A 27583-nucleotide genomic window follows, 5' to 3' on the forward strand; every position below is an offset into this window, starting at 1 on the left:
TTTGGAGAGGGGGTTCTTGGTTTTCAGTTTCTGTGAGCCCACTTAAAACAGTTTGTGGGAGAGCAGAAAGTTTGGATTGCCACCTTAGAGAAGTTTTAGATGTATTTCTAAAAGAGAGCTCTGGACTCTATAGTAGGTTTTTACAAAACTCATTTCAAAAACTCAGTGGCATAACACTGGTTAACTGCCATTTTTTATTATCATCATCAACATTATTATTTCTAGTACTCTAATAATAGAACTTTAGAGTTATGCGGACAGTAAAATAACATTTAGATCATGAAAACAAAAGGCAGATCCAAGTTTCACTAACTCCTATTCGTAATATCCCATCTGAGCTGTAGTTCAGAAAGTGCCTAATAATTGCTAAAGATATATTTGTATTAGCTTTCCATACAACATTTAAATGGTGTTTTGGCTGGGAAGACTTGTAACTTTCATCTTTGTTGCAAAGATTTTGCCTTTGATAGGGAAAAAACCATTACAACAATGTTAAATTGATTTCTGATAAGTGAATTTCTGAAGTATGTAATTCAGATAAAATTTTCAGAACTACGTTCTTGGACACAGATCTGTAATCCTAAATAGATACTTCCAAAAATTCTGCTTTTATGATCAGAGCTTTTCTCAACTTTACATTGCAAAGGAAAAATAAAGCTTGTCCAAAGCATGTCAGCCTTCTCATACAGAAACATTAATGCAACACATTAATACTATCTGCTCCATCAGAGAGCTAGCGTTTCAACCGATATTCAAGTTGGCAGCTTCCTCAGCTAGCAAACATCTTTAGTTCATCAGCTGCAAGTTTTCTTTCTTCCTCATCAAGTATTTTCAACAGACACATAATCAGGCTCTGAAATTTCTTTGAAATAAGCAAAACAGTTATGTAAGCTTTACACCAAGGAGTTGAGTTTGTCAAATAAGGGCAAAAATGTGTTTGTTTGTTTTACTTGATTATACTGCATTCTGGAGAACTTCCTGAAATAGTTTTATCCGCCAACGTAGATTTGATTAGCTACTTTTGTCATTTACAAGACACTCAGTTTGTTTCAGTTTATCACGAGAGAGACACATTCCTTTGAGCTTTGGGGAGAAGGTGCCATTTTCCACCCTGTAATTTAGTGTTAAATTATGGTGTGGTTTTGAACAATACTGCTTTATTGAGATGTATTTTTTCTCTTGCACAACTAATACACAATACTATACCAGGCTGGTCTTCTGTGTTAGGTTAAAATTACAGGATTGTTCTTGTATTTTCAGCAGATTTTTTTGGTTCAGGTTTTCTTTGGGGAACATTATGCTTTGGTTTTATATCCACATTTGATTCAGAATTACTTTAATTTATAACTTTTCTCAAAATCAGTAGGGAGCAGGCCTGTTTACACCTTAGTTACGTGACTTTAATTCTCACCAATGAAATATTATTTCATTATAATTAACTGCAGCAATATTTTTTTTACTTTTTTCTTAGTTAAAATAAAATTTGATTTATATAAGACCCAAATGTAAGTAAAAAGCTGACTTATAGCAGTGTTTAAATGCTAAAAAGACAGTGACCTTTACAAATCGAATAGAGTATCTATAAGACAAGTTAAAATCAGGTATTATGACACCAAAAATGTTCAATGTGAAGAAGACTGGAAAGGATTCTCAAGCTTTGGGGAAAATATAAGGGTAACCATGTTTCCTAACTGAATAAAAATAATTCAGAAATTCTTAAATGTATATCTCACATTTCAGTCGATGAATTTTTAGCAAAGTCACTAGCCTGATACACAAATTTCAGCTCAATAAAGACACCGTAAAATTACTGCATCTTATTTGGAAGCAAAGGTTTAGGTTTGGAATTAAAGTATTAATATTGTGTCTTTACTGACCATCTGAAGTTTGCAAACAGGAAGTTTCCCTTAGGCACTGATCAACGTAAACAGAGTTACTTCGGCTCCACTTCTGAAAGTAACAGAGGCATTAATAGTAAATATATAGACAGTCATGTGACGTTTTACTCTGTGTGTTAAGAATCAACTATCTCCCAAAGTCTTCTGTATTACTATGCACAGCCAAATTGCCATTTCTGTGAAACTGTGAAAGTATTCCTACAGTCAGGTAAAAGTAGAAGTTAGCTGCAATGTTGCTAACTTTAATTTAAAGAGAAGGTTAATAATTAATCAGATTCTTAATTAGATTCTCAGGGTAATTTATTAGATAATGTTTGATAGATACTTTAAAAAGAGATTAAACCTTACAGTAAAAGGAGATTAAACCTTACAGTAACACTCAATCTTTTGGATTTTTCAGGCCCCAGACAAGTTTGCAATGAAGTTGTGGATCCTTATAGAGCAAATCAATTCTACTGACAATAGACTTCAGTTTCTTGCTTACTCTTTGCAAAGCCTTTTAGAAGCTCAGCAGAAAAAAAGGTGTTCACAAAATAGAGTGAAAAATGTTGCCTAAGTCTTTCAAAAACACTCATCTGTAAGGAGTAGTCCATATTAAGTAAAATATGGGGTTAATGTAAGAAAAACTGCTTAATAGAGTAACAGTATTTTTTGTTGTGTCTGTTTCATAAAGTTGTGAGAACCTTGAATTTTTTTCAGCACCTTGTCCTCACTCTTTAGTTTTGGAGCTTTTTATTGTACTTATTTTATAAGGATGCGAAACATAATAGAGCTGATTGAAAACAGAATAGCAGAATACCTTAAAGTGAGGCTTTCTCTCTCAGGTTTGTTTTCCAGAAAACTAGGCACTTGGTTACATTTGTCAATTTCTGCCTTCTGTGCTGAAGTGAGAGGATCTAATTGCCTGAAAAGAAACTTTGTATCAAATTTCAACAACAGCAAATTAAACATTGACTTAGAAAGTAGTTTCTCATATTTCAGGAAACTTTTCAACCAGCCACTGTTAGATGTCTCTGGCCGGTTTCCTTTCTAGTACGTTGTAGGGGGAAAGAAATTAATGGGTTTTTGCAGTATTAGAATTTGCCTGGAGATAAATAAGCGAACTAGTAATAAGTGAGACGGCTGCTGTTTATCTACTTCTCTAAGAAATAAAGGAGCATATTCTGTGAGTGTGACTGTTATAGGCATTTTGTGGGGAGATTTTTTTAATTATTGTTGTTATTTTATTTTACTTGCCAGTCTCTGGTAAGGCTGGCTTCTTGTTTCTTAGGGCATCAGAGCATTTGTGCCATAGATGAAGGATACAGACCTTTACAGCTGGCAGCCATCACATACCACTCCACCTCTTTATTCTTGTCTTGTTGCTAGTAACTAGTTGTTGTAGTAACTGTGACATTATTCTGGCATGAGACATTAATGACCTCCAAGTGGTGAATAAAGTTTGTAATATGTAGCATACATATTCAAGAATCTAAATGGATATTATGTGAAACTGTACCTTCATATATACTTTTTCCCTTACAAAGATGAAGAAGAGTTTAAGCCTGAGCAAGCTGGAATCAATAAAAGGGGAATAGAAGTGACATGGACTTTCTCTAACGATACCACTGCAGGACACTGTAATTTTCTTGGTATCGCAGCAATAATATTTAAAATGTCATGACCTTGAGACCTATCCAGTGATGTGATCCATGTGGGAATAATATTGTTCAGAAAGAATGGTGCTGTGATGTGAACCAAAGTAGTGAAAAGTGAAAGAAATCCTGAGACCTAATACTGCCCTGCCTAATTGTTAAAATTTTAAAACCAAGTTACATTTGATATGAGTACTGGAGATGTCATATAACTATTTCTGTAAAACTTGGCTTTTGGTTTAGACTGTATTTCTCAATAGAAAAATCACATTCGCAGAATGATAAACACCAGTATTACTAAAACAAGGTTGTGTTGCCTGCAGGCTTTTTGCACAGATAATGATAATGATTATATATAATGACCTAGGATGTGGCTTGTAAAGCAAGTTTACACAGGCCAGGAAAAACACTTTAAGCATAGTTTGTGTTGATACAACTTAGATACTAGTAATAGCTTTTTATTCTCACTGTAAAATAATTCAGCTGGAAATTTTAGATATTTGTATCCTAAGGTAAGAAAAATTGACTAAATTTCAGTGTTTTCTTCTAACACTGTTAAGAATCAAAAAGTAGTCTACTATAGAGATTATGTACATACTAATACTAATATTTTACTTTATTTAGTATAATAAGCTGATCCTAAAATTTTAACCACCTGTTTCAGAAGTAGGTTTTAATTTTCCAAAATTGGCCCTGCCTTTTTTTTTTTTTTTTTTTTTTTTAATTCAGTAGGTCTTGAAATATGTATCCTTTCAAGGAATGGCTACGGGAAGATCAATTAAATCTTTAATTCTGCATTAGTTTATTTAGAACTCATTAATTGTAGTTATAACAGTTCTCAAAAATGTCATGATGAACTACATCTGAAAACTGAGCTCCAAGTAGTGTATATAAGTAAAAGTCAGGATACAGTATATATTGTAGGTATAGGCTCAGAAGAGCTTGTTTGCAGCTTTCTTTTAGCTTTTATATAAAGTCTTTCTCTAAGATAGAAAAGCAATCTTTCAGTGAATCATTCTGCTCTGGAATATGTTTACCTTTTCATAAATAGTTGGTATGTGTTAAGTTGTATTTTCAAGTTATTTTCTCCTCTCTGCAGTAACTCCTGATTATTGGTTGAGCTATAATGGCATCCATTCTATTAAACTCTTCTTACAAATTAAGACCAATAACAAATATTGCAAGTATTAAACGTGTTACCTTTAACTGTCAGACAGTATAAGCAGTAAGAAGGTTTTTTAATATCATTGCAGATTTGCTCATATTATGAATTAAATTGGCTTAGCATTCCAACAGTCAGTCTTGAGTTAACAAGAATTATCAGCTTCTATAAAAAATACCTAAATTGATCAATATAGGCATAGAAGAGACCCCTAGGATGGACCCATGCATTTTTAGGCAGAAGATACTAGCTGTAAATTCCATATAAATGGTAAATGTACCTGTAAATGTAAAAACATCACTATTTTTTTAAGTCTGGAAACTTTTTAAAAATACCTGAACTTTAGAAGTTCTTTCCTTAAAAAAATAGAATAGCTGCCTCTCACCTTTTATTTTCACTTGCATTATTGCATAATGCAAAATATATAGTCTTTTCCTATATTGGCTTGTTACAATTCACTTTACCAGCCTTCAAGCCATCAGCCCTCTTTCCTTCCTTCCCTCCACGTGTGCATATGCAAGCATATATTGTGCAAGTATACTACAGTATACTCTTCACTTACTGTGAAGAGTCAGTCTTGGCGAGAGTTTAAGGAAAAATACTGGAAGAGAAGCAAGCACACTGCTAGATCATATTGCTATAATTTGCTGCATTTGTCGGCTAGTAATTAATTTTCAAGATTTAAAGTTTAGCTAGTTGAGCTGCAGCAGACAGTGTAGAGCAGCAGGTGGCACTAGTGTGAATTTTGTGTCTGCACGGTAGATCTCTGAAGATGGATATACCCTATTTTGTAAAGTAACCTATCATTTAAGAAATCCTGTCCCACAGACACTGGCATTTCTTGGCCACTACCTTACTCCAGGTCAGACATGTACAACTGAACTACTCCTGCATGCAGAAAGCCTACAGTAGCAGCTATGTCTCTGCTTCCTGTCTGATGCCCAACACTGAAATTTGGCTGATCCCATCACATACTAAATGGAACTGAGAGGCAAAAATAGCTCACAACTATTCTTCCTGGCCTTCTTTCCTAGCCAGCATGTGAAGAGCTATAAGGCCAGGTAAGACTGAGCAAGAGAGTTGGGTAAGTATACTGTTGTAGAGAGTGTAGAAAATAAAAGTTAGGACATGAAATTTAACTTTTCCCCTGACCTTCTTGCAGTCATGTTACCATGAAGCAGTTGATCTGTAGGGACTATTTCTTCCTGGGGCAGAAGTGTTTGTGTCACAGTTATGTTGACCAGTTGCTGGACATTAGCCACTTTCTCCTACCTTTCTCCTTATTGATGGTGGTAATCAATCACCAATGGTCAGCTGCTGTAAAACATCTGAGAACTTATGATGATTGCAGTAAGCAGATCTTTAGTCCCACATCTGTCACACAGCAGCCATTAGGTTGGAATCTGTGACTGTTGTGTTGGTCACCTCTATCTTAGGTTATTTGTGTGGAGTTTCTAACTGTTTGACACAAAAAAACCCAGTACTTGTTAAAAGTCCACTGGATTTTTCTAATTTGGCTAATCTTTATATCAAGAGTGTTTAACTTGAATGTTAAAGATGAGGTATTTTTCAGTACAAGTGAACATGCTTAAGGTTGCAGTACAAATCAAAGACGACACCATGTTTAAATACTACAAGTAACTATATACTTTTTGTTAAGTAAAAATGCCAAAAAAGAATACAGTACTGCACTGAGACAATAATTACAAAAATAATTTTTATTTATATATATATACAAATATATATAATATATAATGTATAATACAATAATTTATATTAATTATGTAAATAATGCCTATTGCTAGAAGGAAATGTGGCTTCTGTTTTCATATATGCCAAGCTTTCAAAAAAAAAAGGTAATTTATTCAATCTGTAATTATTTTTTTTAAAGGAGTGGGGCAAGGCCTAGACTTGGACACTGAAGGTTCAATAAGTGCCTGAATATAGAATTTCAGATTTCTTGAGCTGGTTTTGCCACCAAGAAAGATTCCTGTTCAAATGTACTTGTTCTTACTTGTTTCCCCACTCATTAGCTGTGTCTTCCTTCCTTCACCTTTATAATAAACTGTTTGTCTGTTTTTCAGATTGGATCACTGAAATAATCCAAGCTTATTAGAGGGGTGGTTTTTTTACCTGAGAGTTTGTTTTACTCCACCTTAATGCTGACAGAATGAATACCACTGAAATGTACCATTAACCTTGTTGCTTTAAAGCTTTACCTCTTTGTTGGAAACTTACTAGTTATCAGATTAAAATTGCATGTTACCATGAAAAAAGTTGTATGTGAATCCGAAGGGAAGGAATTAGTTAGTACAAAGCAGTAGCTGTATTGGTACATTAGCAGTACAAATAGTACAAATCGTAGTAGTGGTAGTATTATTACAAATGGGTTTTGAACATGTCCTATATCACTTCCAGGGAGCAAATATACAGATATAAGGAGCATCCAGTTGCATCTTTGAATGGAGCCAGCAGCAGTCAGAAACATCCATAAAGCAATGAGACACAGAGATGAAACAAACCATCACACCTCAAGTCATTGAGTTGCTGCCTGTTACTTTTAAAATGAGTGCATGGCAGCTGTATTTCATCCTAGACTTGATGGATTATTTTTTCAAGAAGTCTAAAGAATGGTCTGTACTCAAAGAGATCCTAACCATTAAAAACCTAATTAGTATCAATACGTAACTTTAATTGGAATATTATATTAGCACTACATTCTTCCATCAAAATGGCAGTGTCTGGTAATGCATTGTAGATTAAACTTTGTCCTGCTGACTTTGCTTTCAAACTGAGTCCCACAACTCCACTATTCAAGGGTCAGAGTTTATTTGACCTAGATACAGCAAGAAAAAATCTAAGCAGATGTTTTTTTCTTAGAAGCAGATAAGAGAAGAAGCGCATCAGCAGCAACTGATTCAGTCCAGGCCTTGGGCTCAATGCAAATTCCATTCTAGATAGTGTTACATGGGAAGCTTCTAGGGAAGCAAGCATTTGTTTTAAGTTCTTTCAACACGTGTGCGTATAGATATATATATAAAATATTTTATTATAAAAGGTATACTTGTACAGTTTGGGAAAAAAATACTATGGGTCATCAAAATTACATTATGCAAGGTGAGCTTTTCATACCTGATAGCTCATTAAGAATTTATAAATATACCACAGTATTTACATACTGCCAGTTCTTAGAATCCTATACTGTTTGCCTAGATATTTTGAAGAAGGATTAGCTGTACCAACAGCCTCATCTGTAAACATTCTTTCAGGAAGCATTAAATTCTGTGTACCTTGAGAGGGAAGTGGATCTTTCAGATAGCCAGACTCCCAACATCTATCCTGTTACCATAGCAGTATTAAAGGAAAATGAGAGCACTAGTCAAATTCAAAAATTCCAATTTGTCAAAAAATAATTTTCTGTATCTGTGGTCTCTGAAGAACAGGTAGAAAAAAGGAAGAATGAGGTAAAAAATGAGATACTTGCGATTAAACTGAAGCACTATCATGAAGAGCAAATGATTCTCCCTGTTGTCACATGTTGCAAGCAGGGAGTGTTGACTTACCTTCTATGAAAAGTCTTGCCTGGTACAGATAGTATCCTCTGTTTAGCAGTAGCCTATAGCAGAGGCCCAGGGAAATCATCAGAATGGGGCAAGTTGTCATGATTTTTTTTCTAGAATGATTTCCCAGCCTCCAGCAGTTTTTATTTCAGAGACAGTGCCTGTAATTTAAGATGAGCTTTTTTCATGTTGTTATCCAATACCTTTTTAAGGCTGTGTAAATTAATTCCACATTTTACTACTTTACTGAATTGTGTGATCTGTAGCTGACTCATTTGTTGTGAATGTGCCTCCTGTTCATTTTAGTTGATAAACTCTGCCTCTTACAATGAAAGATGTAGCAAACAGTCTTTGTCTATTAACCTTTTCTGTGCCATCCAGTCATTTCTTTTCCAGGCTGAAGAATTCTGTTATATTCAATTGTTCATTCTATGGAAGCTTTTCATACCATGGCTCATACTACTGCCCTTCTCAGGGACTTTTGCAGTTCTGCTCTATCTCCAGTAAGGCAGGGAAATGAGAAGTGCATTTGGTTTTTAAGTTGCAAGTGCTTAATGGATTTATAAAGCGCTATGCAGAAAGCGTTGGTAAGAATAGGCAGCAGTGAAATATAAGTATGAAGGCCAAGAAAAAAGGGTCAGTTTTCTTCTGCCCTGCATCGAGTGAGTGTCACAACCTTCATTTCTTCTTTCAATTCTAATGCTTTAGAAACTATTGTTAAATGTAAGCATAATATAGTAACTTCATAGTATTGATCTGAACTTGCTTACATTTAGGTTTGGGGTTTTTTTGGCAAGGGGAGGAGAGGTATGTTTAAGAAAAACCCATCAGATTAAATTCTGGCTCAGGTCAGATGTCATTTATAGACCAGTATTTCCAAGATAAGTGGTTACTGACTGAAGACGATTTGATCATTTCAAGATACTCACTGATTACTAAACAATTCATAAATATTTTTTTTTTAGCCTACCAGTTTCAAAGGTTAATTCTCTCCAAAGTGAGGGGAGTGCAAGCAAAACACAGAGATGAGGTGATTCCCCTATCATACAATCAGAGGTGAAAAATGCCTGCCCTGAGCTGTGTTCATTCAATCCCAGAATGTTCGAAACTGGTTCTGTACGGTTTGTACCCCTTATATTCTTTCAGAAAGACACTACATTTTTGCCTGGAGTAATAACTGACAGGAGGAGGTCACATGAAATACTGGAAATTCAGGCCCTAGTTACTATTAGTTCTTCATAGACTTCTATACAGGATTTGAAATTCTGCATAAAGTGTCGACTTCTATTGCCACAGTTGTTACAGTTCTTTCTGAGTTTTGTAATGTGTAACAATATCTCTGTGTTTGAGAAATATGTCTTTGATTAAATGTGTAAATCTGTCCAACCTCTTACTCCTGTGTTCTGTTACCTGGACTGCAAGACACCAAGTCAGCAATGTGTTTGGTTTGCCTTCATTCCTACTTGTAAGATTCAAAATTTCTGTTGATTTATCACCAGCAGAGATCTCTGCTTTTAGAGTGTTTTTGTAAGCACAAGAGGAAGGTGCATAAGGGACAATGATGCTGCAGTATCTTTTATTCTCTCATCTGAACAATCCCATATAGAATTGCCGGTCATGGCTTCCTGTATGTTTGAAATTAATGCTAAAAACTATGTTCATTTCAGATTTCCAGAACTGCAGAAAATGTTTAGAAAAAGAAGGAAAAAAAAAAAACCAAACCACCACACAAAAAAAACCTCTTCTAATTCTGACCTTATGGACTTTAATAGAGTAACCACCTTGAGAGATCATTAAACCAGAATAATTTATCTCACTGCATGCCCTTAGCATTGTTCCTGTCCACTGCTTAAAACCTTTGGTTAGTCCTAATGGAGCTGATTATCTACCCCATGCTTAAAACACACACAGTTATCTTGCTGAATTGAAGTGTGTCTTTATGCAGCATTATTTTTTTAATCAATGACAGTGGTTTTCTTGAGATACCATTTTTTAATGAGTCCAACATTATAGGGATTGTTTTATTAAACATGAAAAGAATAATTGCTGAAGAAGTTTAGCTGTTCTTTATATGTTTGAGTGTATGTGTTAGCACAAATAACTTTATGTTATGAATGGTCAAACTGTAGATGATCACCAGTTTTTTATTTTTAAGAAAGATTGATCTCTGATTAGATCTAAAAGTATCAAATCAAGTTGCAAAATATGTCTTGTGATACAGCGTTTAGTTCCTCTAATTGGTTCTGTGTATGCATTTATTTTTGCCTTTTTAAATATGATAGCTGAGTAGACAAAACAAATTCTCAGATAAAATGGTACTGCTTAAAACATTGCAGATTAAGACCCTCATCTTCTTAGCATATGTCTTCTAGGTTTATCACAGTTTAATGAATTCAGTCCTTAATATGTTCTTAGCACTTTTCCTTAGCAAGTGCTGTTCAAGCTCTTTTCTGTTTAAAGAATCTCTTACATTCCTCATGAGTCATCTCTATAATACACACACACTTTCATATACAAATAATACTTCTGTATTGCATCATACCAGCTGTAAATAAGGCTAGCATTTTATATACCAAACCTGTACTGGAAAAATAAGTGGTATCCAAAATTCCTGCAAGGTATCCTTCTAAATCTTTATTTACCCCAGCTTCATCAAACTGAACATTTATCTTATTTTCCTTGTAATTGGCACTTAGGAATATAAAAAGCTATTCCTGGAACCAGGATGCTGCTAACTCGGTTTGCTAAGGCATGAATAAAAATGATGTTTGAATAAAATGGGTTTATGTTGGTTCCTTTCTTCTGCTTGGTTTTGGTACTTGCTGAAAAGGGTTCAGTTAGCTTTCCCTGTCTTGTGGACATTATATCAAGTAGTCTGCTTTGGAAAATATTTACTAAGTAGACTTATCACAAAATCAAAATTAGAAAACAAATAAAGTTCCTTAATGCTTAAAATTGATCCCTGCAATAAAACAAGGTATTGTTCAAGTAAATTTGGGCAATATGCTAAATATGGGGCGACATATTAAAGTTGTGCAGTTGTAGTAGGCTCACTAAACAAGAATAAAAGGTAGTAAGCTCATGGAAAGCCACTAGCTGATGTTTATACTGTAGACAGGATTCAGTCACCTAATTTTTGTAGCAAATATTCTAATTCTAATGAACAAAAACGGCTCATATATGACCTCTTTCTTGATCTTTAAAAGGTGATGTCGGCTTAGTTGAAGTATTCAACTATTTACTTAAAAAAAAGTTCAGCTTACTAACTTATCTGTGCTGTGTTCATTTCTTTCCACAAATAGGTGCAACTTGGGGCAGAGGTGTGTAAGGAGTGGCAGAACCAGTTTTTCTTTCCTTCAGACTAAAACTTACAGTGCTTTATACTCTGAGAGCATCCTGAATGTCTACAAACTAAGTTCACCTAACACACCACCATATAAAGTTGAACCTTTTCCTAGTCTTACATGATGACAAACCATCTAATGTTTTCAGTGGTGGTGCTCTTTTCTCTCTCTTTCTCTCTCTCTCTCTCTTTCTGTTTAGAATATTCTGCAGTCGAGGTATGGCCCTCAGCCAAAGAGAAAAGGTTAAAATAGAACCTATCTGTTGAAACAGCTATACCTCTTTAGTTCATGGTTCTTAAAATATATTTAAATGACCTTCGATATTGTGGGGGTAGAAATATCGTGGTGGACTTCATTTGGTAATTTTAATTCATCTCTTACCAGAAGTTAAACACTGTAAACAAAATGCTCAGCTGACTCAAATCAGCAGTAACAAAATGGTCAGTAGCCGGTATTGTAATTAAAGTGTTTGACATAAAGGTTTCTTAAAGTTGCAAAGACAGTCTTCCTTGGTTTTTAGATGAGGAGTTTCATATACAGTATTTTCATTAAAGTGAAAGTACATTGTTGTTAGAGATACAGTAGATGTTTTTCTAAGAATTAGGTGTTGGCTGTATTACTGTTTACAGAAATTTTGCTCACGTCATTTTCTAGCTCTTTCACTAATGCTCATTTAAATCGCTCATTTAAAATGCTTTCTAATGAGCCTGATATACCAAAGTCTGCAAAAGTTGGACTTAATTTCTGCAGCTCTTTTCTTCAGTCTTAAATCATGAGTATATTTTTTAAAAAATAACACGCACACAAACTTTTTTTGTTTCCCCAACTTTCATAAAGAGCAAACTAGCTTCCTTTAAAATCTTGATAGCATTAGAATTAGTTTTCTCACTGAATCATATCAGACAAGTACCAGAATATCAAAAGGCCTGCTATACCACCTTCCACATCCCAGTCTCACCTGTTGAGGTTCACAAGACTCATTTATATCGGCACCCTTTTTACCTTTAAAATATATAAAAGCTCAAAGACAAGTACTTTGCAAACTGCATGTATAAAGTGATCCTTTACCTGAACTGCATGATTCATCTAACAAGCATATTCTACTTCACTGTTTGTAAGACATTTTAAAATATGAAATCCAGCACTGACAAAAGCTACAGCTTTTTGTTGTGCAAATAATTCATATTTACTCAAAACACTGCATTATACATTATACATTTTTCTGAAACATTATTTTGGAGATACTATTAACCAAAAGCACGCTAACTGTATCAATATACTATAAAAGGTAATATTCCCTGTATGTTACCTATTACAACAATGTACGAATGCTCTAACAAGTAGATGAATGGGAGCTATGAATCCTCACAAATACCAGTGCCAGGTAAATACAAATTTACTGTATATAGTCTTTGCAGGGATTATGTTATATTTTGAACATACCTTTCAAACTGTTTTGCTGCTTCAGGATACAGCAGACCTTAGCACGTACGTCTGGGGGGATCTTGTTCAATTCTAAGAGAATTAGTGTTGATGAAAGTTGCGTGCTTTGTATCAGCTGAAGTATTCACTATTTGTCCCACTGGGTCAAAACACAGAGAGCACAACTGAAAAAACTGAAAGCACACAGTGTAGGTGAGAGTACATACTGGTCTACAGCTAGAATGCAGACCCAAAACATATGGATCCATTGTATCATTCATAAAAAGTCTGGATTATTTTTTTTAACATAGAAAACCAGCTCATCCTCCTTAAAAGGAAGTTTTTATAACTAACGAATTTCTGGAGTCCTGGTAACATGGGGGTGTTTTTATGGTGTTAGGGGTTTTGTATGTGCTACACTACTAACCTGCCCTTGCTTCAATTCTAACAGTTACACTGGTCACATTTGTGGCCACATATGAATTGGCCTGATGTTTGTGGTTTGTTCTGGCAGCCTGGAATAGTGATCATAAACCTAAGGTCGAAGATGAATTAAGGGATGGTATAGGGACTCTCACTGTTGCTGTAACAAGAGTTAACTTCACATGACACTTCCAAGCATTTACACAACTTCCAAGTGTAAATATGATTAGGCAATACTTCCTTCATCCTCTCACAGTAAAAAAGATTCCTTTTAAATACAACTTCTGTGTCACCTTGTTACTGTCTTCGATCAGGCAACATGCCTAATGACAACCTTTTGAAAGCATGTCGAGTGGCCTTGTCTCTCAAAAATCCTGACAAACAAGCCTCCTTGATTTCCTGTTTCAGTATCACATAATTAAAGTCAAAGCAAAGATTAATTAAGTAATTTATTTGCTGCCTTTACACAAATAAAGGTATGCTCCCTTGTAAGTGTTAATGAGGCCATGTCAATGAGCTGTAAGAAATTTGTGGAGCTCTGCAACAGGAAATCCTAAAATACTTGCAAAGATTTTATAAAAGGGTTAAAAAGTAACAAAGTAGTAAACTTTTGCTTTGAAAAACAAGTGCCTTCCTCTCTTAGAGCAGCCCAAATTTGCCTGCTGCATTCATGAAAGCTGTTCATTCAGAGAAGGTCAAAGGTTTTGTTGTTAGTACACCAGCTGATCATCTGCAAGCCTGTCAGGCTGTACTGCTGAGCATAACAAACTGCTGTGCATTGCTGATGTGCGTCACAGGACCCTGGGGTTTTGCACGGGGATTAGTCAGGCTGTATTTGGAAACGCCCTCAACTGCACCTTGTGCTGCTATATTAGTGTTTCTCAAGCAAGAGGAATTTTCTTTTGCTTCTGCAGCTGCTCCTGCAAAACCCTCTGGTAAGTGTGCACAGCTTCTGTCAACAGTACTGTCTTCTGCCTGCATTTTTAAGCCAAGTTTATGAGCTGAGGCATTACTTAGAGTTGTTTATTGTGACAAAACGTATTTTTAAAATTAGAAAAATGATAGCACAGAATTGGCAATAGCATTGAAAGAATGAATATATTTACCAGATTTTACTGAATAGGTTAATTCAACTTAAATGTTCTTCTACTTTTACATATGTATTGGAGTAGTCTGAGGTGTGGGTATTTTCAGAGTGACATAGCTATGCACCATGCATGTCTGCGTTTATTTCTATACAGCAGAAATAGCAAAGATCATATAATACAGCAGACCAATTCTTAAAAGGATTTGGTTGGTTTCTGTTGGCAGCCTGCATGCGAGCCCTGCGTCTCTGGACTCTGCTTGCCACCTATGCTGTTGCAGTAGGACAAAATCAAGGACAGAAGAATCAGGAGTGCCCTAAGCTCAACGCACAGGTACTCTCCTTTAAAAGCACGAGAGGAAATGCTATTGTCATATTTTCTGTGAAAGCTGTCTATCCAGATTTTTTTATATTTTTTCCCAAATTAAATAAAAGAATCTAGCACCTTAAATGCAAAAAAATGTAAATAATTAAACAAAATAAACCAGGAAAAATTATTTTTAGTACGCATCCTATTTCGTTTCTTAAAATAGCTCAGGTAGTGAAGCCACTTCAGTTATTTCATATAACCTGTGCTGGGTATCTGGTTTTGCAGCATGTTATCAAGCAACTGTGAAAATACATATTCTGTTGTTTCATTTCCATAATAACATTTGCCTATGTACTTTTTAGATAAGTAGTCCTAAGGCCATGTCTTGATAAAACTACCAAAAGAGTAATTTGGTAAGGATTTCTTACCATATATGAGTTTACATCATATGAATATAAAACATACTATGCTTTTGGTTTGGGGAATTATAGAGTAATAAATCTTTGTCCTGAGCTCAGGTTATGCTAGCGGACTGCACGATCACTAGCACAGTGCTCCTGACTAGCTGCACATAATGGAGTGACTGATGTGATTACACTCACGTCAAGTAGCTTTTAATGTTCCTGTCTAAAAGATAAGCCTATGAACAGCTGGGGCTGCTAAGAGAAACCTCTAAAACTCACGGACCCAAATTCAAATTGTCTGAATTAAAACCCATCTTGCCTTATACATAAATGAGCATATATGTAGCTATAAAGGATCATATACAGATGGAGGAAAAGATAGGCACACACTCTCATTCTGTGTTTTTTTGTTGCGGCTCCCCTGCTTCTTGCAACTCAAACATTGTAAATAGCAGAAGTTACATAAGAAGCTTGCATGTTTTTGAAAAGTTTTGGTGAGCTTTGTTTCCTAGAACAGGTCAATGAAAGTAATGCTCTTCAATAATAGCAAAAAGAAAAAGGAAGCGGAAAACTAGATGTAAATGTTAAGGAGTGTGCCCCTTTTCTTTATCATTTCACCAGACTCTTTCCTTCAGCCACCAAGAACACCAAAACCAATTTTCTGTAGCTTGCCAGGGTCTCAAATTTCTCTGCTATCACTGATGCCATGCCATGCCTTTTTTGGTACATGGCCAGAAGTAAGTCTATGTGATAGCTAGCCTCAGACCTTGGAATTGGGCACCTGCAGTTCCCAAAATAATTGTAATTTATTCTTGATTTATATGCTTTTACCTGAAAGACTAGAAAAAAAATGTACAAATATTTGAATCCTATCCATTTTATCACTTCGATTTGCATTTTCCTTGTTTAGAAATAACATTAATAGTTCCCTCTCCTTGCCAGCCCACCCTTCTGCATCCTCTGTTTCAAAAGTTAATAGGCATGGAACCTAGTCTAGTCTTAAGGCAGGTTTACCAACAAAGTAGGAAAAAACCAAATTGTATGATAATTAAATTCACATACTGTCAATAGTATTACATCTATTTCTTATTCATTGTCTTAATCACTTTTATGACATTATGGTCATCTGAAGATTTGTGGAATATTTTTTACACATTTGTAAGTGTGAGAACAGTTATTATTCAGAATTACCGACACCTAAGAAACTACTCTATCAATCATTGAGAATTATAGAGAAGTTCCCTTAAAAATTTACCCACACGTAATGCAGGGTGTTTTCTGAGCAGACTACCCTTTGCAAAATAAGAAAACTTTGTATTTGCCAAGAAGTATAGGTTTACAGGGTATCAGTATAAAAATACTTTGCCCCACTTTTTTATGTCCTCGGTCAAAGCATTACTTGACAGATTTATGATGATAGCCTCTTACATTTTTAGTTATTAAGAGTAATATTTCAGACTGTGTATCTAGATGTGAAATGAGACACATCTCCATGTAGTTAAGACAGCAAGTCATTCATCAGCTCATCCTTGCCAACTTAAAATTATATATCTATATATAAAAATATAGATATATAAATAAGATAGTGAAAACAACAGAAGGTCCCACAGTCATCCTTTATACGAAGTTTCCTTTTTTGAAGGAATAATTGAACATTTTTTTTTTTTTTCTATTTTTTGATTTTTTAATCTTAGGGACTTATGTTGTTGTTTTACTGGGTAGGGGGAAAGAAGTAACTGCTCTACCTCCAGCACTCAATAGATTCAAAAGTTCAGGATAATCTTAACTCCAGAAGAACACCTTGTGCACACAGTTATTAATTCTCTAGGATAACTGATTGGAAACACCTTCTATGGCAGCTGTGAATTCACTTAGATATATTTTAGCAATTATCACCAAGTCTTGTTTATAATGAGATTGACACAGCATGCACTTAGATATATGCTGTCTCAAATACTAAGAAAACTATATATATAGGCAGCACCCAGACACAACATAAAAGCAGCTCTGTTTGCACTCCTGCTATCCAATTGTATATAAGAAATTTTATTTCAAAACTAGAATTCAATATGGTCTTTACAGTAAATACTTTTCCTCTTTATTTAACCCAGCTACACAATTGCATGTCTCACGTACTAAATAGACTTGTAATTTTCAGAACTGTCCTTGTGGTAAATGACCCATTCTGTGGTTTGTAGGACTGGGGGATTTCCAAACCTGCGTGAATCCATTACTGTTCATTCATCAAGGTATGACTATAAAATTGTTAGCTACAAAAGAATTTTCTACATCCTTATTCAGTTACCTGCTATCACACAAACAAGCAGATCTTTTTTTTCCTTTTCATAATTCCAATTAAGATCAACCTTTACTATAATATTTTTCAGTTTTGTTCTTGCTTCTCTTTGAAGGCTTCTTAAAAATGTCAGAAACTAGAAACTTTAATGTATTTGTAGTCAATGTGTATGTGAACCACAAGTTACCTTTGGGAGTTGTCATCTTTTAACATATGTTTTGAAAGAGATACTGGCCTCTGAGCTATCTCAGTACCATACAGACTCCCGTGGTAAGAAAGCAAAACTCTTCTTACACTTTTATAAAATGACAGAATAAATAAGGGCACTTAAGTCATTCCATCTGATGTACTTTCAGATACCACAATGAATATGAATTCCTTTTCTGTATGTATTCTGTGTTCCGTTTAGTTCTGTGAGTAGAAGCCCCTTGCTCTGAGAAGCTTTCTTGCCTTTGTTAGGTGCTATGGAGACTTCTGTTTGGCTGTTTCTCCATATGTGTTCTTCCCAGTCAACTGGTGCATACTCAGTTGATTCCTAGAACTTTCTCAAACAATTAATAGAAACACAAATCAAATTGGCTGAACTTTTCTTATTAGCATTTTTTCACTCTTTGTTCTTTCATCTGTCTTATCAGTTCTTTCCAACTTGAATCTGCTTGTCTCTTTCAACTCTGAAGAATGGCAAATATGCCACAAAAAACCCAACAGCTAGACTGGGCAGAAGCGTAAGACACTGAAAGAAAGTTTGCCAGAAGAGTGGTGACTTCTTATTAGACAGTTTCATTTACTTCTAATATAATAATGATTTAGCCTACCTAAAAGAATTGCTACTTAATGTTCAGTTGCAAATATGAATACAAGGAATCAGTGGTGGAGACAGTGGCTATTTCAATCAACCGTATTTTCCCTGATGCTTAATCAGATGCCATAACGTTAGGGAAGGTTTGGTTTTGCCTATTAAAGTGCCTGTGAGATTGAAACTGTCTGAATCACGCTCACTGCAGAAGACTTTTTTTTTTTCCCCCCTAAATTACAATACTCTTCAACTGACATCAATTCTTGTGTAAAAATGAAAGATAAAGAAAGAAACTTTAAAACTGATCTGGAGTAGGAGTGCCAGTTTACAACATCAAAGCAGGAAACTTTCATCATACTTAGAATCTTAAGCAATGTATTGTTTAACATTAACAGTGGTTTTCCTTAGGTTGTTTCAGAAACCTACAAAAAGCCTTAGTCTGAAATAAAACAGCAGCAAGCAATCCAGCTTTCCTCATACGGTCTCTCTAGATCTCTCTGCATCTCTCCCAACATCTGGTCTGTTTAAATCAGTTATATTAAGAAGTCTGTTGCTTAGTACCTAAGTAAACCAAATAATGTTTAAACTACTTCTTACAAAAGCACACATTTAGATTTCACTTTGTTTAATTTTTGCATTCCAAGTCTAAAAATACACATATCATTTTCCTCCTGAAAGTCAAAGGAATTAGTCGATTTACAATGAAAAAATTACAAAACAGAGTCAAACTGCTTTGTATCTCCTTATAGAGAAAAAATGCTATATACCCAGCAAATAAGTGGTAAGGTTACTTTTGTTTACCAGCACTGTATAACATACAAAATACCGTAAAACACCTTTAAAGAGTTGCAAATTGTTGATACTTTATTTTGTGACTCTAGATCTGCTGATAATTGTGAATAAATAGTTATAAATACTTCGGGAATGTATTTCTCAAAAGACTAGGGATTTTTTTTCTAGGGATATTTTTCAGAATTTTTGGTTTTTGTTAGTGCTCATTAGCCTTCTCAATGATTCTCATCCTGGGATATAGCTGATAGTTGGGAGCAAATCCTGATTTTTTCAAAAAAAACCTTTTTTGAATTTGCTGTGCTAATAAAAGTAGCAAGGCACTGCAACCACATAGGAGGAACTACCGTTACAGAAAATGCCTTTGCCACAGAATGACAAAGGAAAACCTTAAATCTTCCAAACTAAGTTAAATGAATCCAGTTTGTTTCTTATGAGACTTGCAAAGCACAATAGTAGTAAATACCCTATCATGACTTTAGAATTTTGGCAAGATGTTCTGGTACAGTCAAAAGTTTTTGGATCGGTAGAAAACCTTGGCAAATTATCAGATACTCATGGTTGGGGTTTTAGAAGGATTTCTGTTTCCTGTTTTGATTTGTGTCTTTGAGGGTAGCAGCCAGAAAGTAGCAGTAAACACACCAGGTATTAGAATTACTTGTTACATTGAAAAATAGGAGCACTGATGTAGAAGAAAAGATACAGTGCAGCAAAGACTAAATGTAAAATTTAGCAATTTGTGCAACTACCTGTTTCTGCCTAGGAGTAGTTTTGAAGAACATTTGGTAATTACCAACTGATTTTGAATCATTATCACCCAATACTGCTAACAAAGTAGGTGTATTCAAATGTGTATGCGAAGGTATTGCCTGAAGACGCAAGTAGCCCTTCAGCTGAGGTCTTTTCAGAGCAGAGACCCTACACCCACAGTTCTGGTTGCTGTGTTTCAAGAACGATATTGTCAGAGGTTTAGAAAATTGTGCTTTGCAAAAGAAAACTGAAGAAACTGGGGTTGTTTAGTTCAGGAAGAAGGGAAAAACATCCAGTGAGCACCTGTGAAAAAGCTTTCCACCAAGCTGAATGACCTAAAATTGCAGTAAGGAAGGTTAAATAGAGATTAAGCAAACTTTGCTGAATAAAGACAGTTGAACACTAAAATACACGGTTGAAGGAAGTGAGGAATATGGGAGCGGGAGCTTTGCAGAATGGGTTACACGAGTATCTGCTGAGAGCGACATAGCTGTAATAGTTTGCTCCTACCCGAGGGCAGAGAGGACTAGAGCTGATATTTAAAGGTATCTCTGGCTCCTTTTTTTCCCTGACACACAAACATCTTTTCCATTCCAAAATCATGTGTTTAGAAGACTTTAAAATGTCATCTTTTTCTTAAATGGTAAGATAATTGCAATTTGACTGCAAGTAGGTTGTTATTAATAAACAAAAGGCTTAGTAGCATCAAGAGCAGGAGGAAAGAGTGTTCTGTGACTTATTAAAAAGTGGTGAGATGAGAACTCTGGTTCCAGAAATGTCTCTGGAAATAGAAGCTGCTTTATTATCATTATTATTTATATTATCTCATTACAGCAGAGATTACATGCTAGGTATAAGAAAAGGAAAACTGAATGTGAAAAATTTAATTCCTAGCACTTCATTTCTGAGGTTCTATTTACAGAAAGTAAAATTTACTCCTCTTTACATGCCCAATACCTTTGCGTAAGGAGGAGTACATATGTGATTACAAAGGAAGGAAATACATATTAAATTGGGAAATTTCTGTCAATAAATAGTTCTTTTACCATTTCTACAAAGTTGAAAAGAAACTTTTAGAGTAAGCAAAAGCTTGGAGGGAAGCATGTTGTTTGGGGGTGGTGGTTGTGGGTTTTGTTTTTTCTTTTTTTTTTACCAGATTCAGGATTTATTATAATATTCAAGAAACAGTCTTCATTCAAAAGGAATATGTGGTGTAATAACGTGTTATTTCAAGTGTGCAATTGTACGTATTCAAAATAGGTAATGGAAAATGATGTACTGGCTAGGGAGGAGGAATTACTATATGGCCATGTATTGGAGTACTCAGCTGACGCAGGCAGCATTCTCAACAAAGCAACAGGTGTCTAAAATCAGCCTATGTTCTTCATTTATGCCAAAACTTTATGGTCATATTAATTGCAGAAAAAGCTAGTTTTAAGGTTCACCATCTCCCAGTGACATACTTGAACCACAAGGTGATCCCATATATCCTATTTCTGTATATCTCCCTTATTTCCTACAAATACGCATTATCTTTTCTGTGGGTGTCAGCTTATTGAATAATTTTATACTAGGAAAGGAAATGAAAACAGATGTTGAAAGCAAACGGAACTGTATGCAGTCATCAGTTAACATATCCAGAGTGTTTTCTATTTCTTCTAACTCTTAACTTGCCCTCCTGTCCTGAGCATGTCTTGATGTTACATGAAGCTTTATAGATGCAGAGCTTCCAATCTGATGGATAGCAGATATTCCCTAGGAAGTTTTCCTCTAAGTATATTTCTGTCTTTATTCTTACTCTTCATAGATGCCAGAATTTCAGAAGAAGACTGTCCATATTAAGGACCCAGGGAGAGTAGAGGAGATTATTTGTGGCCTCATCAAAGGCGGAGCTGCCAAACTTCAGGTAAAGATAGGAGGTGTAACCAGTTTGGAATGAAAGCAATCATGTGATTGTTGCTCTGTGCCAAAAAAAAATGTAAGAATATATAACAGAAGCCAGCCTTCAAGAAATCTCGAAAACTTAAACATGTTAACTCTTTTAATAGCCCTTGTTGATTCACCTGTAATTCAGCCAGACACTAATTAAGTAAATTATGTAAACATACAAGCTTAGTAACTTCAGGAAATATTCTGACCAAAGGAATTAGAGAAATGGTTTTGTTAGAAAACAAGTTATTCTTATGGGATATGCTAGCTTACATTACAGTAGTTTAAGAGAATAGGGAAATTTCTGTGACACATGCTACTCAGCTGCAGCTACTGTTGATCATTCAGAATTTCTAGCCATTCTTTATTTTGTCCCTCCGTGTTGTAAGACAGTTTTGCTTTTTCTTTCCTTAAATAGATTATTACAGATTTTGATATGACATTAAGTAGATTTTCCTACAATGGAAAAAGATGTCCAACTTGTCATAGTGAGTACTTTTTTTTTTTTTTAATACCGATTGGTTTGTTCACTCCTTTTAGTTTTTCTTGGATTTTAATTTTCTACCCAATTTATTCCCTAATATGTGAGATTTTATATCGACTTGTTACCTAATCTGTACATCCTAATGAAGAAGTATTCTATTTACTGTCTATGTGTGGGTTTATGTATATATATTTTAATTACAATCTGTGTGAATTCAAATCAAATAAATTGTCATTCACAATTAAACAAGTTCTGAACTATAAGGTATTGGTAGTTAGACATGATAGGGTTGACTTCTTGTTTTTAAGAGGCCATAGTAATCCTGATGCCTGCAAGATCGAGATAGTAAACTGCTCAGAATACTTGACATTTTTATCCTACAGCCTTTTAGAACAAACAAAGGGAAACCATTTACTAATGAAGTGGGTACCCTAAAACACATAGGATGCCTCTTGATGATTTCAGAAACATTTAAATCTCAAGAAATAGATAAAAGAGCTTGTAAATGAGCTTTTAATTCAGAGATGAGGGGAAGGACATCTTCATGCTTAAGAAAAATGTGCCTTTTACTGGTTGATGGTAAGAAAAGTTCTGAGGAAACATAGTGGTACGTCACAAAACATTGTCATTATGTCATTTACAGTGTCATAGTGCAAAGTAAAAGAAATATAACATCTTGTTTAACGATTTTTTTTTTCACCCCCCCAGACATCATTGATAACTCTAAGCTCATCACAGAGGACTGTCGGAAAAAGGTAAACAGAAAACCTACTAGCTGTTTAGTTTGTTTTACAGACAACTGTTGTTATTCCCTGGCTGTATTGGGTGTTGAATTACTCGGCACAACAAGACAAGGGATACTTTCAAATCTTTAAGAAGCTCTCTCTCTCTGAGCTTTGTCACTGACTGCAAGACATCCCGTCACTAATAGAAGTTAACAGAATTATTTGTATTCTTGATAGCAGCATGTAGTTCAGTTTAACAGCATCCACTTTTTCTTCTCAGCTATATTTAAAAGCTTGTTCTTTGTTCAAAGAGCATTTCTGATTCTATTCTATCTAAACAATGTAATCGGCATTAAGAAGGTTATTTTGATTGGTTAGATCAAATACCAAGTGTTATTTTGCAAAAATATGTTAAACATGTGGTGTTTTTTCCTTCAGTTATTGCAGCTGAAAGAAACCTATTATGCTATTGAAATTGATCCATCTCTCACTATTGAAGAAAAATATCCATATATGGTAGAATGGTAAGAAACACCTCCCATCTTCAAATTGTGCTAAGATTAGATTTAATAACTTTTTACAAGCAAATTAGTGGCAGTAATTAGCTTTTAGCCAACGCATTAACCGAATTAATCTCTTAAAGTGTTGTGCAACAACTGATTTTGCTTTGCTGTTAACTTGAGTGAGCAAGAATTAACCGTACAGGATGCTTTTAATCATGAGATTTAATGAAAGATTAATCTTAATAACTAAATTTAAACCCCTTTTTTGTTTATATTCTAGGTACAATAAATCTCATGCACTACTTATTGAACAAGGCTTACAAAAGGATAAATTTGCAGAAATTGTGAGGGAATCTGATGTTATGCTGAAGTAAGTTCTTTTTGATTTGAATGATGCCGTTTCGGAACCTTTTCTGTAGATTCTTACTGGGCATTGCAGGGAGGGAAGGAGGGAGAAAAAAGAAAAGGGGGGGAAAAAAGCCCAAACCAACATGTTCCTGGGAATGTGACACCTTAATCTTGGAACACAGTGAGCTTTTCATGCTCCCACTTTATTGATATGTTGTAGCTAAATGCCTACAACAATCACACTGTACAAACTAGAGGACTGAAACTTTTATTTTCAGTCCCATCTCTAGTAGCTTCATTACCATAGACTTTCATCCACTTGAAATTGCACTGCTGACACTTCTTTTTTTAAGGGGAATGTAGACTTCAACTTTGTTCCTTTGAAGAATGTTCCTTGTAATAGTTTTATCTAAGATTAAAACACAGCAACTTGAGGAATATGTTTCATATGTTTTATTAAGTATCATTCTTCCTCTATGGCTAAAGGCAAGTTTAAAAGCCAGCAAAATCCTTGCTTGAAAATTGTCTCTAAACTTCGGAGTGGTGAAACGGGATGTTAGAACTTAACTTACAGAAGTGTTTGTTTATCATACTAGATAAATTCTTACATTTTGCAAAACTGTTTGAAAGTCCATGTGGGTTGAAACTTCATTCCCAGGCTAGAATTCCCTCAAAAATGTTCATAATTTTTTTTAAAATATGCAACTTTCTACCAATCAATGTCTGTGTGGAGAAAGTATATAGAGATAATATTATCTTGTTCCTGGAATACTATACATAGTTTTGATTGTGTTCTGAAGAGCAACAACAGATGTTTTGAGGATTTTAAAAAAATAAATTTTATTTGATGGTAATACCTCCACAGAAAGGCCAATATTTAAGCAAGTAAAATTGAAAGGAGATGTACAGCCTCATAGTAGCTAGAGAGAATTCTACTGGTTGCTTCCTTGTTCTGGGGTGTTTAGGGAGAGTGAAACATTTTTAAATCTTCAAAACATGATGAGAAGTTTTTGGGGAAAAAATTGTCCAGACCAAGATCAAGCAGCTCAATGCAGCAGTTTATTGTTAAAACTACATGCCTTGTGTTAGGTTGGTGGTTCTTGCTAATCTTTTCAGGTGAGGTAAAAGAAATAAAGTGAAGCGCTCAGGGAAAAGTTAACTTTCTTTTCCAAAGATGATGTGAGTATCTTCTGAAAACTTGGACTTCACTTTGCGTTCTTTATTTGAGATTTGGTTTGTATTTACATTCTGTGTTGCAGAGAAGGATATGAGAACTTCTTTGATAAGCTCAGTGAACATAATATTCCTGTGTTCATATTTTCTGCTGGGCTTGGGGACATTCTTGAGGAAGTTATCCACCAGGCTGGGGTCTACCATTCTAATGTCAAAGTGGTTTCCAATTTCATGGATTTTGATGAAAACGTACGTATGAACTAACACATTTGTATCAAACAAGAATGTTTTGTGATATTTAGTAGCCATTTATATATACTACAAGATGAACATTTTAATGAAACATATGTAGCCATCTATCCAGCCTCACAGAAAATTAGAATTGCATACGCAGCACTTTCCCAGGCAAAAAGAAAAAAACAAGAAGATAACAGTTCAAACACTGTTAGTATGGTGTGACTAAGACACCATTAATTTCCTTTAATGACAACCTCATACTCAGCCCAGTGCAGCGCTACTCCTCCTTCAAGCAGGGAGGATCGCTGTCAGTCTAGTCTTAACGATGCTATTAGTCATTTCGTTATTTAACAGTAATTTATCTTGTTCATCATTAGAGATTACATAGTTCAATATTAGTTCAACAGCAGTATCACCTATTTCATTCTAGATTCTATCTTGTCTATATGATACTAGAAATAACTTCAACGTGTTTTTTTTTAATAGGGAATATTAAAAGGATTTAAAGGAGAATTGATTCATGTTTACAACAAACACGATGGTGCCTTGAAGAATACAGAGTACTTCAAACAACTGAAAGACAACAGTAATATCATACTGCTGGGTGATTCTCAAGGAGACTTGAGCATGGCAGATGGAGTAGCGAACGTTGAACATATTCTTAAGATTGGCTATCTCAATGATAAAGTAAGTAGTCTTATAAAACCTTGTAGACTTTGAGTAAAACATTGTGAGTTAGAAACAGGTTTGTTATAGTAAGCTTCAGATATCAAGCCAAGTGTCTGACCCTTATTTGTTTTGAGATTTCAAACATTTTTCATGGATTTCTTGCCTCAAGTTTTTTCTAAACATAAGCTACAAAAACACAAATATAAACAGCTTTGGGTTTTGTATTGAACTACTTCTGAAAAGGTATTTTGTTGCGAAGTAAAATTCAGAGGCTAGAGAAATTAATTCTCAAATTCCTGTGGCTCCTCCTCCTTCTTTCAATATTGGATTGGTAATTGAGCAAAATTATAATCTTCCAAGTAACAAATTTAGGCAGTGCTCTCTCCCCACCCCCACCCCATCTCTTTTGAGGTGACACAGAACTGATAATTTGCTAAGGTACAAGGCACATCTATTTGCATTCAGTTTTCTGTTTCTCTCTGCCTTTCAGGAAGCTGAGGAAATAGCTTTTCTTTCAGTAGGTGTGAGATCATGGCATAAACATGAAGTATCATACCCTGGAATGCACACACTTATGTCAGGCCACTCCTACTCTGTCACCCTGTGGAATTCATTCATAGGAACGATACATATTTGCATTGCTCATTCCTTGCATTTGGTGGAAAGATGGGGCAATATTTTAATGACAAAAAGTCTTTCAATAGTTAATTCTATAACTAAATGTGTCTCTTTATCCTTTCTGCAATTAGGTAGATGAGCTTTTGGAAAAATACATGGACTCTTATGATATTGTCTTGGTGAAAGATGAATCCCTGGAAGTTGCCAACTCCATTCTACAGAAAATCCTGTAAATTGCAGTCTCAAGTCACTCCATTCCTTCCAGGAGGCAACTGGACAGAAGAGCACACATGTGCTATCTTAGATGTGTTTATTACTCATTTACAGAACTGTTTAATTTAAAACTTTTATTTTCATTTTGGTATTTTGAAATATAGGCAGTATCCATTGTCGATTAGAAGCTCCTTTTACTGCTCTTATGCTGTTCTCTATTGTCTCACACTCCTGTTATAACTAGATTTAAATTGGATTTATAGATGTGATAAACTGCTGCTGATGGCATACTATGGTTCACTGTCTTTTAATCAGGAATTTCAGAAAACGTGGCTATTTTGTAAAATTGAAGACGTAAACATTCTGTGAATAAGCAGCATACACATTTGTGTTGCCTTTTTAAAGAAGATATTTCAGTCTCAGCTGTGCTTTGAAGGATCTTACTCATATGCTACAGACTTTCACAGAAGTTTTTCATATATATATTTTTCTGCAAGTAAAAAGGCTTTATTCACCCACTTCAGGCAAAGTGTTTCTTCTTAACAGATTTTTGTATGAGTACAAAATATTCTGTATCCTTACTGTTTCTTTATTTTCTGCAGAATGGAAAGAATGTTTTAAAGTAGTATATCTGAGGTAAAGTTTCTCATCTTTGTAACAAGAGGTAGTTTCACCAGCTAATAGTACACAGCTGTAACTTCAGTGCCTTTTCAGATCTTATTTTATATACTACTCCACTTCTAGCCTGCAGTTTCATGTCAAAGCTAGCATGGCTTATCTCAAATAATTTCTCTTGGAATTCTCAGTGAGCT

The 27583-nt window shown here is 34.9% G+C and overlaps 1 protein-coding gene across 7 annotated transcripts in view; it reads left to right on the forward strand.

Moving 5' to 3' along the window:
- The window catches only part of NT5C3A (5'-nucleotidase, cytosolic IIIA), a 28719-nt gene extending 1430 nt beyond the window's left edge, over positions 1–27289 (forward strand). Inside the window, exons 1-10 of one of the 7 annotated variants that reach the window (XM_040589507.1) lie at positions 14242–14378; positions 14755–14861; positions 21680–21778; positions 22220–22289; positions 22994–23040; positions 23449–23534; positions 23794–23883; positions 25121–25283; positions 25758–25958; positions 26690–27289. In XM_040589507.1, coding sequence (XP_040445441.1) covers positions 14760–14861; positions 21680–21778; positions 22220–22289; positions 22994–23040; positions 23449–23534; positions 23794–23883; positions 25121–25283; positions 25758–25958; positions 26690–26791 — 960 coding nt within the window. In that variant the 5' untranslated portion in view covers positions 14242–14378; positions 14755–14759 and the 3' untranslated portion in view covers positions 26792–27289. Of the gene's footprint in view, positions 1–14241; positions 14379–14753; positions 14862–17399; positions 17491–21679; positions 21779–22219; positions 22290–22993; positions 23041–23448; positions 23535–23793; positions 23884–25120; positions 25284–25757; positions 25959–26689 lie in introns of those variants that run through there. The other 6 variants (XM_040589511.1, XM_040589512.1, XM_040589510.1 and 3 more) reach the window with 6 other exon arrangements.
- The last annotated feature ends 294 nt before the right edge of the window (positions 27290–27583 follow it).

The sequence above is a fragment of the Falco naumanni genome, chromosome 4 (genome assembly GCF_017639655.2).
Source record: "Falco naumanni isolate bFalNau1 chromosome 4, bFalNau1.pat, whole genome shotgun sequence".
Classification (NCBI taxonomy): domain Eukaryota; kingdom Metazoa; phylum Chordata; class Aves; order Falconiformes; family Falconidae; genus Falco; species Falco naumanni.